The 12,051-nt window shown below is 43.4% G+C and overlaps 1 protein-coding gene across 3 annotated transcripts; it reads right to left on the reverse strand.

The window, feature by feature from the left end:
- Positions 1-6,637: 6,637 nt before the first annotated feature.
- Positions 6,638-11,314, reverse strand: LOC100281412 (uncharacterized). Of its 3 annotated transcripts, XM_008645384.3 has the most exons (6): positions 10,774-11,278; positions 10,023-10,029; positions 9,574-9,938; positions 9,074-9,441; positions 8,086-8,322; positions 6,638-7,345 (listed from the first exon to the last, which is right to left on the reverse strand). In XM_008645384.3, exons 3-6 carry the CDS (start codon positions 9,890-9,892, stop codon positions 7,085-7,087), a joined length of 1,185 nt encoding a protein of 394 aa, XP_008643606.1. In that variant the 5' UTR covers positions 9,893-9,938; positions 10,023-10,029; positions 10,774-11,278; the 3' UTR covers positions 6,638-7,084. The 3 variants fall into 3 exon arrangements, with proteins under 3 accessions (XP_008643606.1, XP_008643605.1, NP_001354934.1); XM_008645383.3 differs by lacking the exon at positions 10,023-10,029 and having other exon boundaries at positions 10,774-11,314; NM_001368005.1 differs by having other exon boundaries at positions 9,574-10,029; positions 10,774-10,948.
- Positions 11,315-12,051: the final 737 nt, after the last annotated feature.

Raw genomic sequence — 12,051 nt, forward strand, 5'->3', positions numbered from 1 at the left:
TAAAGTTGCCATCAAGACTAATGATATTGTGGGTCCTTATTTTACCACTCATAAAGGGGTGAGGCAAGGGGATCCTTTCTCTCCCCTCCTTTTTAATCTGGTTGCAGATGGGCTGGCTTGTATGATTCATAAAGCTTAGGATGATGGCCTTATTAAAGGTCTTATTCCCCATATCATTCAGAATGGTTGTTGTTGCCTTCAGTACGCTGATGATACTATTTTCTTCATTCAAGATTGTCTTGAAGGTGCTAGAAAACTTAAGTTCATTCTTCATCTTTTTGAACACATGTCTGGTCTTAAAATCAATTTTCACAACAGTGAAATTTATTGTTTGGGGGAGGCTAAGGAAATTAAAGAAGTGTATGTTGATATTTTGACTTGTCCTATTGGCAATCTTTCTATGAAATATCTTAGAGTTCCAATTGATAACAAAAAACTTAACAAAAACCTCTGGTGCTCTATGGAGGAAAAAATGGAGAAAAGGCTTGTTGGTTGGCAAGCAAGATTTTTTTAGTTTGGGTGGTAAATTGACTTTATTAAATAGTTGTCTTTCCAATGTGCCTCTTTATATGTTATCCATTTATCCTGCTCCTAAATCAGTTATTAGGAAATTGGACATTTACATGAAAAGGCTATTGTGGCAAGGAGGTCATCAATCAAAAAAATCACCTTGTCAAATGGAACTTTGTTTGCTCTCCTAAAAGTCAAGGAGGTTTAGGTGTCTTGAACCTTGAAGCCATGAATGATGCTTTGATGTCTAAATGGCTTTGGAATATGGTTTATGGCAAAAAAAATAATTAAAGAAAAATATATTAAGGGAAACCCCCTTATTTCTGTTAGACAAAAACAAGATGATTCTCATTTTTGGAAAAAGATATTGAGTTTGAGAGATATTTTTTGTAGCCACTGTAAAATAATTGTTGGTAATGGCAGGAAAACTAGTTTCTGGAAATCTCCTGGACGGGTGATTATCCTTTGGCTGACAAATTCCCTTGTCTTTTTTATTTGGCTTATGATAAGGACATTTCAGTTAATAAAGTCTTGTCTTCTAATTTTGAAGCCCTCTCTTTTAGAAGGAGGATTATTTGTAATTTGAACTTGATGTATGAGGAGCTATTGGGGTGTTGCAATAATCAGGCTTTGTCTAACCAGGAAGATAGAATTGTTTGGTCACTTGGTAAAAAGGGTTTTTCTGTGAACTCCTTGTATAAAAAGAAGATGAGTGATCAAGTGGTTGTGCCGTGTAGGTTCTTGTGGAAATCAAAATTACCACATAAAATCAAAAAATTTATCTGGCTGGTTGTGAGAAACAAAATTCTCACAAAAGACAACTTAAAAAAAGAAATTAGCACGGTTCTGGAGATCGTTGTTTATGTGGTTGCGCTGAATCGATTGATCATTTATTCTTTAACTGTTCTATTGCAAGATATGTGTGGAGAGTGATTCAAGTTGCCTTAAATTTGGATTTCATTCCAAAAAATACCAGAGAGCTCTGTGACATTTGGATGAAAAATCCTAAGAATAAAGCCACCAATTTGTTTCTGTTTGGGTGTGGTGCTGTGTTTTGGGCAATATGGAGAGCCAAAAATGATTGGTGCTTTGGCGAAAAGACTTTGCTTGATCCTTCTAACGTCATTTTTCATTGCTTTTGGTTGGATTCCTGGGCTATTCGTCAGAAAGAGAAGGAAAAAGGATGGTGGTCCAAGGAAGCAAATTAATCAGAAAGATAGCAAGTGAAGTGCTTTTCCAGGCTTACGGGTGGAGACCGAGTGATCGACGCATTTCTGGTTGAATGGAGTTTTTGGCTGATTGTGGTCGGTTGTGTCTTTAGTTCTGTGCTTTACTTTTTTTGAACCTCTCTGTTTGCCTCGCTTCTTAGCTAAGGAAATCGATGATGTAATAAGCAAAGCTTATGAATCTGTTTTGGTTCGGCATCACACTATGCTAGGTATCTTGCTTATCTAGTATGATATTGTAAGGTTATCTGGTAGTGTTATGTTCTACCTAGTGGCTGGTGGGCTAGCTTGTCTTAGTGATGCCTTCTGTAATGACTCTTGTCCTATTTCCTAATGAAATAGGGGGCTCCGCCCCTTTGGAAAAAATCGTAGGACATTAGCTATTGTTGCCTTTTTCTTTCTCATAATGTTGTACAAAACTAGAAATTGGTCTTTCAAGGGGACATACCCCAACCATTTATCTTCCCAAAACTGAATTTGTGTACCATCCCTTAATACAAAATGGCCCATTCTCAAAAAGTCATGTTTTACCGCCATAAGTCTGGACCAAAAGTGAGAATCACTGGGCTTGTATTCTACTTGGGTTCTTGTTTTATTTTAGGTACTTATTTTGGATGAGAGTTTACCAGATGCCCTCTTCATTAATGAGTCTAAAAAGGCAATTTACTTAAAAGATATATATTTTGTAACTTCCGATCTAGGATGCCTAGACCCCCAAAATCTTTGGGTGTGCACAATATAATGTATTTAGTTAGCCTATATTTCTTTTTGAGTTTCTCACCTTCGTAGAAGAAACGAGACCTAAACTGGTCTAGACGTTTTAGAACTTCTCGTGGAACTTAAAAAAACAGAACATGGACATGGCTAAACTACTAAGTATCGATTTAATAAGCACCAGACGACCAACATTTGAAAGAAGTTTGCCTTTCCATCCACTTATTTTTTTCTAAAACCTTTCTTGTACCACCCTCTAATCTGTATTATTTAATTTCTTGTGGTGCATCGGAATGCCTGGATATTTGAATGGGAAACTCCCCATGCCACACCCAAAGATGTCAGGGTATTCTGATTCTAACTCTTTGGCAGCACCATAGCAGAAAAGTTCGCTTTTATGGAAGTTGATTTTGAGACATGAAAGTTGCTCGAATGCACATAGCACTAGCTTCATGTTCTTATCCCTTTATAAATCATCTTCCATAAAGATAATTGTACCATTCGCGTATTGGAGTATTGAAAGTCCTCCAACCACCAGATGTGGTCCAACACCAACAATTTGCCCCAAGTCCTTGGCTCGATTTGTGAGAATGGCAAGCATATCGAGCATTGTATTAAAAATAATAAGTGACAGTGGATCTACTTGTCGTACTCCTTTTTTTACATTAAATTTATGGCCATAACCATCGTTATATTTTACTGAAACACTTCCTTTTTCAACCACCTGTTGTATCTACTTACACTAGGTTTGAGAAAAGCCTTTCATCCATGACACTCGTTGTATAAACGGTCAAGGATTACCTTATTTTTCTTTCTTCTATGCATCTAATGAATGCTCTCATGAAGGATAACCACTCCATTCAAGAGATATCTACCAGGGATGAAGGTTGTTTGAGAAGATTGGACTATCTTGTTGGCGACAATTGAAATTCTATTTGTAAAGACTTTAGTAAAGATCTTAAAACTTACATTTAAAAGACAAATTGGTCTAAAATTTTCCACTTTTATGGCTTGTTTTTTTGGTACAGGAGTAATTACTCCAAAGTTGAGACTGTGAAGTGACAAAATCCCATTATGGATATCCACAAAAAGTGCCAATAAGTCCATTTTAGTAATCTCCCAAAAGTTTTGGTAAAACTATGCAGGAAAACTGTCGGAGAGTGAACTCTTGCCGGGTGGCGGAGAGCACCCGCCTAATCCTAAGAATAGGGGAGCCTAGAGTTTTGCCTCACCGAGTAGATGAACTGAAGAGCATAAGGGTTTAGAGTGGTTCAGGCCGTCGGAGCATAATACCCTACATCCAATGTGAATAGTATTGCTTGTGAGACTTGGGAGTCGCGGGTCTGGATGTGAGTCGACCTCCCCGCTACGACGCAAGTCCATCCATTTTATAGTTCAAGGGGGCACATTACAAGGGAGCTAAGGCCCTGACAGGTAGGCCCATGAGTGTTTACAATATGGAACATGAAGTGCTGGATAGAGCTGGCGATGCTAGATCTATCTTCCTGAGCGTGTATCCCTTCTTGGTCGTTGTGGAGGCTTCTGGCATCCTATCCTCATGTCTCGTCTAATCGAAGCACATGTGTAGCCCTTGGTGTAGGTTGCGGCATAGTCTGTTACGTTGTCGTCCGTAGGAGTGGGCGGTGTCGTCTAGTCTCCTTCGCCCATCTATTTATGCCTCGGTAATGCACGAAGAACAGTGGAAGTGATAATGAAGGGTGCCCAAACGGCGCATTGGGTCAATGCTCTTGTCTCGGTAACGTCTGGGTAAAAGTGCACCCCCATATGTTGCAAACTGGGCGTGCCACGTGTATTTAATGCGGGAGATATGCCACCTGTCACTATCGTGGGCAAGTGTGCATCCCGTTCGCACTAATACTGGCGTGTCCCATGCTTGGGGCTTACGTCAGGCACCGCCCATCAGCTTATGCCGGGCATGCCTAGCCACGTGCTGGTACCAGACCCCTGCCCAAGCGAGGTGCAAGCCCGGTGTTGTGTGACGATGTGGCATCCTCGGGCCCTCCGTGACTAAGGGCCCAGATTATGCCTTACGGATGTCCGGACCCTAACCGCATTGGTCCGGACACGTGGCAGTACCGGACCTCTCCTAGCTCAAGGTCAGGATGACACATGCGGGATCCGGCACCACTCTGGAGGTTCAGAACCGATCTCGCATCCAGAGAGTGCTTTTTTCCTTAGGGTCAGGGGGTCCTTCCAGACCCCTTTCTCTATGGATCTGATGGGCCCCTTGTAGAGGTCTGGGTTCCTCCTGCGAGAACCTCGACCTAGGGTTAAAGTTGTCGATTCCTCCCTTTATAGGACTTGTGGTGATGACAGTCCAGTCCAGGGATCAGCCTAGCTAGACCACAGCTTCTTATGGAGGGCGTTAGCCTAGAGCTAAGCTAGCCTCCCGGTGAACTCATGGCTATGACATCCATAGGGGTCTCACCTTGGAATGGATACCCCATATTCAGGGTTCTAACAAAAAGTCATCCTATTAAAAACTTTTTTATCTCAATTTATGATAAAATATATATTAAAAACTCATTCTCGATGACCGATACTTGTGGGATGCAATCTTGTATATTTTCATCTAGCGAGAAGTGATTTAAATCTGGTGATCCAAATAAATTTCTATAATAATAATAATAACTTTCTATAGTAATATGGTATAGTTTTTAAGATTATTCTGGCTAATAAATCATATTCTCCCCCTCTCCTACCTTGTATTATTTTTGTCTTACGGTTTCTACCACTTGCTAGAAGCTAAAAACAGACAATAGGCCTGTTTGGTTCAGTTTTTTTTCTGACCAGCTTTTCTGAGAATCTGGCTGTGGGGAGAATCTGAGTATCATTAGGATTACGTGCGGAGGAAGATAGATGTGTCCATAAGACTCAGGATCTAGAAATTGACGAATTCCTACTATTGCAACGACTCAACCGATTATGTGTTTATGTTGATGTTGAATGGTTTTTACCCAAACAAATTTTATAGAAGCTGACTGAAAAGCTGAGCGTTTGACAGTCCGCAGCAGCTTTTGGTGGTCAGAAGCTCCAAAAAGCTGAAACAAACAGGGGGCAATAAGCCCTGGATCGGAGGGAGTGGCCTGAGATGCGCACTGTGTTGGTCGTCGTATTGCTCGGGCTGAGGTGAGCCACCGATAGATTTCGCAGTAACTGCAAGCAGTGGCCACGTACACCGTGATCACTGGCGCTTGTCCGCCGACAGAGGTCGCCGGCCGGCCGGCTTGGGATTGGATTGGATTAGTTAGGTACTTGGGTTAGGTCAGATGATTCATGGCGTCGAGTAGAATAGTCACCGTGTCCGGCTGCCACTGCGCACGCGCGCATGCATGCATGAGTCGACGTCGGTCCGGCTCCGGCGACGGCGAGAGAGAGCCATGGCAATAAATACGGATCTCGATCATCTGACACAGTGCGCATAGCGGCGCTCAAAACAAGACCGGATCGGAGGGGAGTGGCCAGACAGACAGGCTATCGATCGATCGGCAAACGTCGGTAGGAGTACCTCCACCCAGCCGTTGCCATCTGCCACGCGATGCATGCAGGAGTAGGGGTGGTAATGGATTGTGATCCAAATAGTTCTTCACAAAATATTAAGGCCCTAAATAAATTATAGCTCAAAAATGACTAAAAATAAAGCCCGCTCCTAACTCGCTTCGATCCTTAAATCTTATAGTGCAAAATTTATAGCCCATTGTCAGCCCTATGCAGGAGAGAGACACGGCACGGAGGCATGGGGTTCAAAGGTGGGACGACGAACATGGCGGCGTCGTGGTTTTCATGGTGGGTGAGAAGATCAATGCGTTTTCATAGCGCGCGCAACGACATAACCGACGAGCAAATATTATGACGATCTGCCGTAACAAAAAAAACAAATAGAAATGATACAGCGTTCTAGGCCTGGTCAGAGTTAAATTATTTTAAATTTGATTAAACTTATAGAAAATATTGTCAACATAAATGGCTCCAAACAGGTTTGCTGCTACGAAAATAGTACTCATGTAGTATGATAAATATTACTAGCATATATCTTTAGAATTTAGTTAATTTTCAAATCATTTGATATAGCGCTTAGAATTGCATGCTTTATGAAAGGAAGAGGAACAGGCACCGTATACACTAGGAGCAGACAAATCATCAGCAATACTGGGAACAGCTGATAATAGTAGGACGAAATCAGCGATTTCACTTTACCAGGGGTCGATTAACAACAGTATATGCAGTGGCAGTCAAAATCAGTACACATACAATACAAAACATACATACACCTCACAGCATCAGTTAAATAAGTTACTCCTCCTTTTGGCTTTTTTTTATTTCATATGTATATATGCACTAGGGTTAATTCCAGCACTAGAAGACATACTACTTGGTTTTCAGGTGGAAGGATTCGAGTTTCCACAGAGCATCATCAGAACAGCGAAGCTATTGACTTGAGTCCACACCTTGACACCATTGAGGGGATTCAAAGACGCTGGAGAGGAGCTTCCACGCCTCTCCTAGTTCTTTACACCATTGAGGGGAGATGGATGACCTTGGCCGGTACAAGTACATATATAACACATTCGACACGAGGAAAGAAAACGTCCTCCAGTCAGGGTGTAGCCTCCTCATAGCCACATTGACGTTGGTGCAAGCGTGTTGCTGCGCAGACCAGCGCTGGCACCGCCGCCTCGCAGGGAAAGAGTGGGGCCTCGGTGCGTGCTCGCCTTGCTCACGAGGCTGGAATCAAGGAACACTACTATGACTGTTATGTCGTCGTGGAAGTGGCGGCGAACACCGCGGTCGATCTTCTTGAGGTCTGAGTACCTCATCTCCCTTTTCTTGGCTGCCACTTGCAGCGCCGCTCTTATCAGCCTCCTAGCACAGCCCTGCAAGATCAAACAGAGATGTGAGGCACTAGACGCTGCAGCTAGCACTTACCAGCCAGCTACATCCCTAAGATCTTGAATCATCTTCTATTTCGCTAAGTCAAATAGCTGTCCAAAACACCATTTAATTTCGACCACAGGGAGTACAAAAAGGGGACTCTTTTCTGCATCTCAGTGTTCAGTTAGGAGTTAAGGAAACATCATTGTTTGGAGAAATTTCTAATAACATCTAAGCATATAATCATGCTCCTTTGGCCAAGCAAGGTAAAAAAAAGGTCATGATGCTAAGCTCCTGGGAGCTTTCAGTCCAACTCTACGTCAATCTGACAATCACAATTCAACAGCAATGGTTCTGTTCTCTACCTTGCCTGAACTGCATTATTATTTTGCCAAACATTTCATCCTTCAATTTTGTTTATAGAAGATTTCAAAACAAACATGATGGTGCACATACACAGTGCCCAAGGGTATTTGCATTTCTGTTACTGCAAAATGAATGATATTTGCACAAGATACTCCTTTTTTCCTTAAGGGATGCAACTAGTTGTGTAACCAAAATCAGCTATTCGCTAGGCAAATTCATCATTCATCATGCAATCTTAATCACAAAGTCCACGCCCCATCAACATAACCTTGTAGTGACAGTGAGTATCCTTCGATTTGTTCATTTGTTGGAAGACGAATACATTAATTCAAATGAATAGGGAAACCCATCAAAAACAGGGGAAAGACTAACTTACACTGCGGGGGCTACTGTGAACAATATCAACAGCTTCTTGGTTGGTTAAGTGCTCCCAAAGTCCATCAGATGCAAATATGAGAAACTGGTCGTGTGGTTGTAGTGGTTGCACATTGATCGATGGTTCTGAACTTAGTATCGGCTTGTGAAAAGGTTCACGAAGCCGAAATTTCACATATAGGGGTTCCCTATTGAACTCTTGCTTCTTGAGATAAGCATCACCGATTGATCTACAAACCTGCAATGTATGATAGAGAAACCTCAATAAATTAATGTATCAGTTGTTACCCATAAATTTATGTGACAATTTATGAAGTATTACCAATTTTTTTGTTGTTACTCGACGGAATAAAAAAATTACAAAAACATTTTAGCATAGCAAGCCTGTTGGGTATGTAACTATGTTAGAGGATACACGGGGATCAAGATATGTTCAATAATAAAAAAGTTAAGCTGATTGGCAAAATGAACATGTTATTCACCAAATAACAGTTTACCAGTAATAGTAACTAATGAGAAAGAGCTTAAAGCTATTATGTGTTTCACCAATCCGTATGAAAAAAAAACCACACACATCCAATTCTTAAGCTCCCTGCGTAAGAATAGTTCTCTTGTATTTTTAAATAGCACCTATGAAACACTTGTTTTTTTAATCCAAAGACCTATACGACTGTTGTTGTTCTGTAACAGCATTCACGGGTAGTTCAAGACGCCCAAACAGCATGCTTGGCACAGCTCATGCAGAATTTCGAATTTGTACAACAAAACAAAGTGGTTTAAACATATGTGCTCAATCCAAAATAATAACAAAATTTCTCAACTAAATACTCTCGACATGCCCACAGCTCCAGTTCCAAGAATTTCTGGAGCTAGTGATGACCAGTTCCAAAAAAAACTTGGAGCTGGAGCTGTACCAAACAGAGCCATGAGATGACAATTCTAACAAAAATCTGAAAGCTACAGATGTTTCTCAGATATAGAATACACACCTGAATTAGTCCTTTTACACGCCAAACATTGTGCTTGAGAACAACAATGTGCCTATCTTCTGGGTGCATTGACTGCAGTTCTTTTCTCACTGACTCAATACTTACATTATGCTCTGCTGACAGTTGGACAGCCAAAACTTCTCCAGTAGCCTTAACATGTCTTCCTAAAACAACACGGGAATCCCCAACATTGGCAACATAAAGCATGCCACCACAAATTACACCGACCAGGCAGCATGAGCCGACAGCTGCTATCTGAGGCTTTACAGGCCATTGTTTGGTAACAACAGAAAAGAATCCATCTTCTGTAGCTTCATACGCCTTCTTCAGTACATCAGCAGACATTGTATTCTGCTCAGATGCAAACCCTAAATACAAGCCATGAAAGAATGGATTGATCACTGGATCACTCCTTAAGTGCAAACTGAAAGCCAAATCCAGATATAGTACTAAGAAATGGGAATAATGCTACTGCTCAGATTTAAAGGTTAGCAAGTTACTTTTCAGATTCTGGAAGAGATGATCATTGATATAGCAGGCCGTCTCTGGACCACCATGTCCATCGTAAACGCCAACAAAAGTGCCATATGGTCCGGAATCTAGAAAACTCAGTGGGCCCGACTCAATCTGACACTGGTCCTCAAGTAAGTTATTGGCCTGAACAACAGCCATGGAAAACTCCCCGTTGACATGCTGCCCGGCGTCCTTGTACCATAGAAGTCCATCCTGCCTACCGGTAACATCTGAGCCTGTTCGGGCATGCCGGTTCGATGACGGTCGCCAGCACGCCCGTAACAAGTTCATCAATGTCACTAGCATCCCTCATCAGTCATCTCTTGCACATACGCCTTCGAGCTCGCTTCATCTGTAGTCCAAGAAAAACACAGTTGGACTTGTCAGCGAGCCAACAGTTTTCTGAATGTTGGTGAGAACTGAGAACTCCACTGACTTTCAGCCTGGAAGCACAAATCAAGGATAAGTGGCTAACGATGTTTCTTCATACCAGTTAACAAATAACGCTACAGGTATTATATAAATGTTGGCATAACTGCTCTCTAAACCCCTTGGACCCCAAGAAACTCCTTAATAGCACTAGAGTAAAAATGGGAATAAACATGACATGTCAATCCAACAATTATTCAAAGCTAGCATCGAACTTCAAATACTAAAAATCTAATGACAAATGCACAATTTTGTAGGACTCCTACCACCGGACAAGAAATATATATGTATTAGAGGCATGTAAATGCCAATCAAAGCCAATCCCCAGGAACTATAACTACACAAAACCTCCTCCCCTCGTCAAGGTAGATTATTAAGCTCTCCCTGAGTCCTTATGCTTCACAACGCGGATGAACCGCATCATCACCACCAATCAAACAGGGAAACTTGAAAGATACGATTGCACACCACAATTGACACATTAATTTCGCCGAGAACACTATACTCCTCTTCTGAATCATGTGCACGTGCATCCCACACACATGACAGGCACCCCCGTCAATTGGAGGAACAAAACATGATTTCTCTTAGCCCACGAGCCAAAAAAAACACAAAATTGGCACTGTACCAGGGCACGCAAGCGCCGAAAACTAATAGAACAGGCACGCTGATTCGAATCAAGCAGAAGCCCCCAGCCCAGTCCTGGGGCACGCCGCACGCGGCTCCAGGAGGAGGGGAGGAAGGCAAAAAAGTCGCACCTTGGCGTGGGCGGGGCGCCCAATTGGCGGGCTCGGATTGGGATTCAGCGAGTTGGGGCGAGGGGCCTCGATCAGGTCGCTCGATTTGGGCGTCGCCACGCTGCTCCTCCTCTCCTCTGTCTCCCTCTCCTTCTGGGTCTGGACTCTGGACGAGGGAGTGGGTGGGGGACGGGGGAGGGGGGGACTGGAGAATAGCAGAGGAAGAGGGGGAAAAGCGGACCGGAGCAGCCGCAAAACGGGTTGGGTGGCGCGCTCCGGCCCGGTCCGGCTCGGACCGACCCGACCCGACACGAGGTGAGCTGGGAGCTGGGAGCTGGGAGCAGACCAGGTGCAGGGTTGGGGAGACTTGGGTGGGCGTGTGAGCACGACCCGTCGGAGTCAGAGATGACGGACGGCGAGGGTGAACCGAACCGCCAGCGGCGGACGAGGGGATCACCGGCGGACGGCGGTGGTGATCCGCGCCCGCAAGTGGCGCGAACCGTAGGCGTGGCGTGGGCTGGCCGTTCCAACAGACACGCTAGACGACGACGTGTGGTGTGGGTAGACAAGTAAAAAAAAGGCAGAGGAATCCTAATTTCATACCTGTAAAAACCGAAAAAAATGGTAAAATACGTTACTCTACAACGGCGTTCTTCAAATTGGGTCGCTGGTCACGGCACCAGGCCGTCGACTGCCCAGCGCAACAGGTCCCCTAAATTTTTGGAGTCCAATTTTCGAGTTTTCTAGTAGCATAGCAAGAATTATTTGATGTTTTACAAAATAAGCTGGAAAAAATTTAGTTTTAGAATCTATTACTACTCTATAAGGCTTTATTGTAGGCGTCCACAGGTGCACTGTTCTGCTATCCTCCCTTCGCGCAATCACAGGAATCATCATGCGAACGCGCGGCTTCCTTCCTTATACGCCACTTCCTTCCCCGGCTTCCTCCCCCACCAACGGCGCCGCAGTCCAAGCCAATCCCGACCCATCTCTCTATGGAAAGTGAAAGTCGTCTAGAGGAGGTGAATAGGCGGAATCTAAAAATTATAAACTTAAGCACAACTACAAGCCGGGGTTAGCGTTAGAAATATAAGTGAGTCCAAAAGAGAAGGCGAAGCAAATCACAAGCAAATAAGAATGGATGACACTGTAATTTGTTTTACCGAGGTTCGGTTCTTGCAAACCTACTCCCCGTTGAGGTGGTCACAAAGACCGGGTCTCCTTCAATCATTTCCCTCTCTCAAACGGTCAGACCGAGTGAGCTTCCTTCCTTGATTTCCCGGGTCACTTAGACCCCGC

Source organism: Zea mays, chromosome 5 (genome assembly GCF_902167145.1).
Source record: "Zea mays cultivar B73 chromosome 5, Zm-B73-REFERENCE-NAM-5.0, whole genome shotgun sequence".
Classification (NCBI taxonomy): domain Eukaryota; kingdom Viridiplantae; phylum Streptophyta; class Magnoliopsida; order Poales; family Poaceae; genus Zea; species Zea mays.

What these genes read in the sequence shown, in the direction of transcription:
- LOC100281412 (XM_008645383.3), bottom strand. Translation starts at nt 9,892, where the DNA reads ATGCTAGTGACATTGATGAACTTGTTACGGGCGTGCTGGCGACCGTCA. An exon ending in TCTCTTCCAGAATCTGAAAA is followed by an intron (nt 9,442 to 9,573) that starts GTAACTTGCTAA and finishes GCTTGTATTTAG; the next exon opens with GGTTTGCATCTGAGCAGAAT. An exon ending in TTCACAGTAGCCCCCGCAGT is followed by an intron (nt 7,346 to 8,085) that starts GTAAGTTAGTCT and finishes TTGATCTTGCAG; the next exon opens with GGCTGTGCTAGGAGGCTGAT.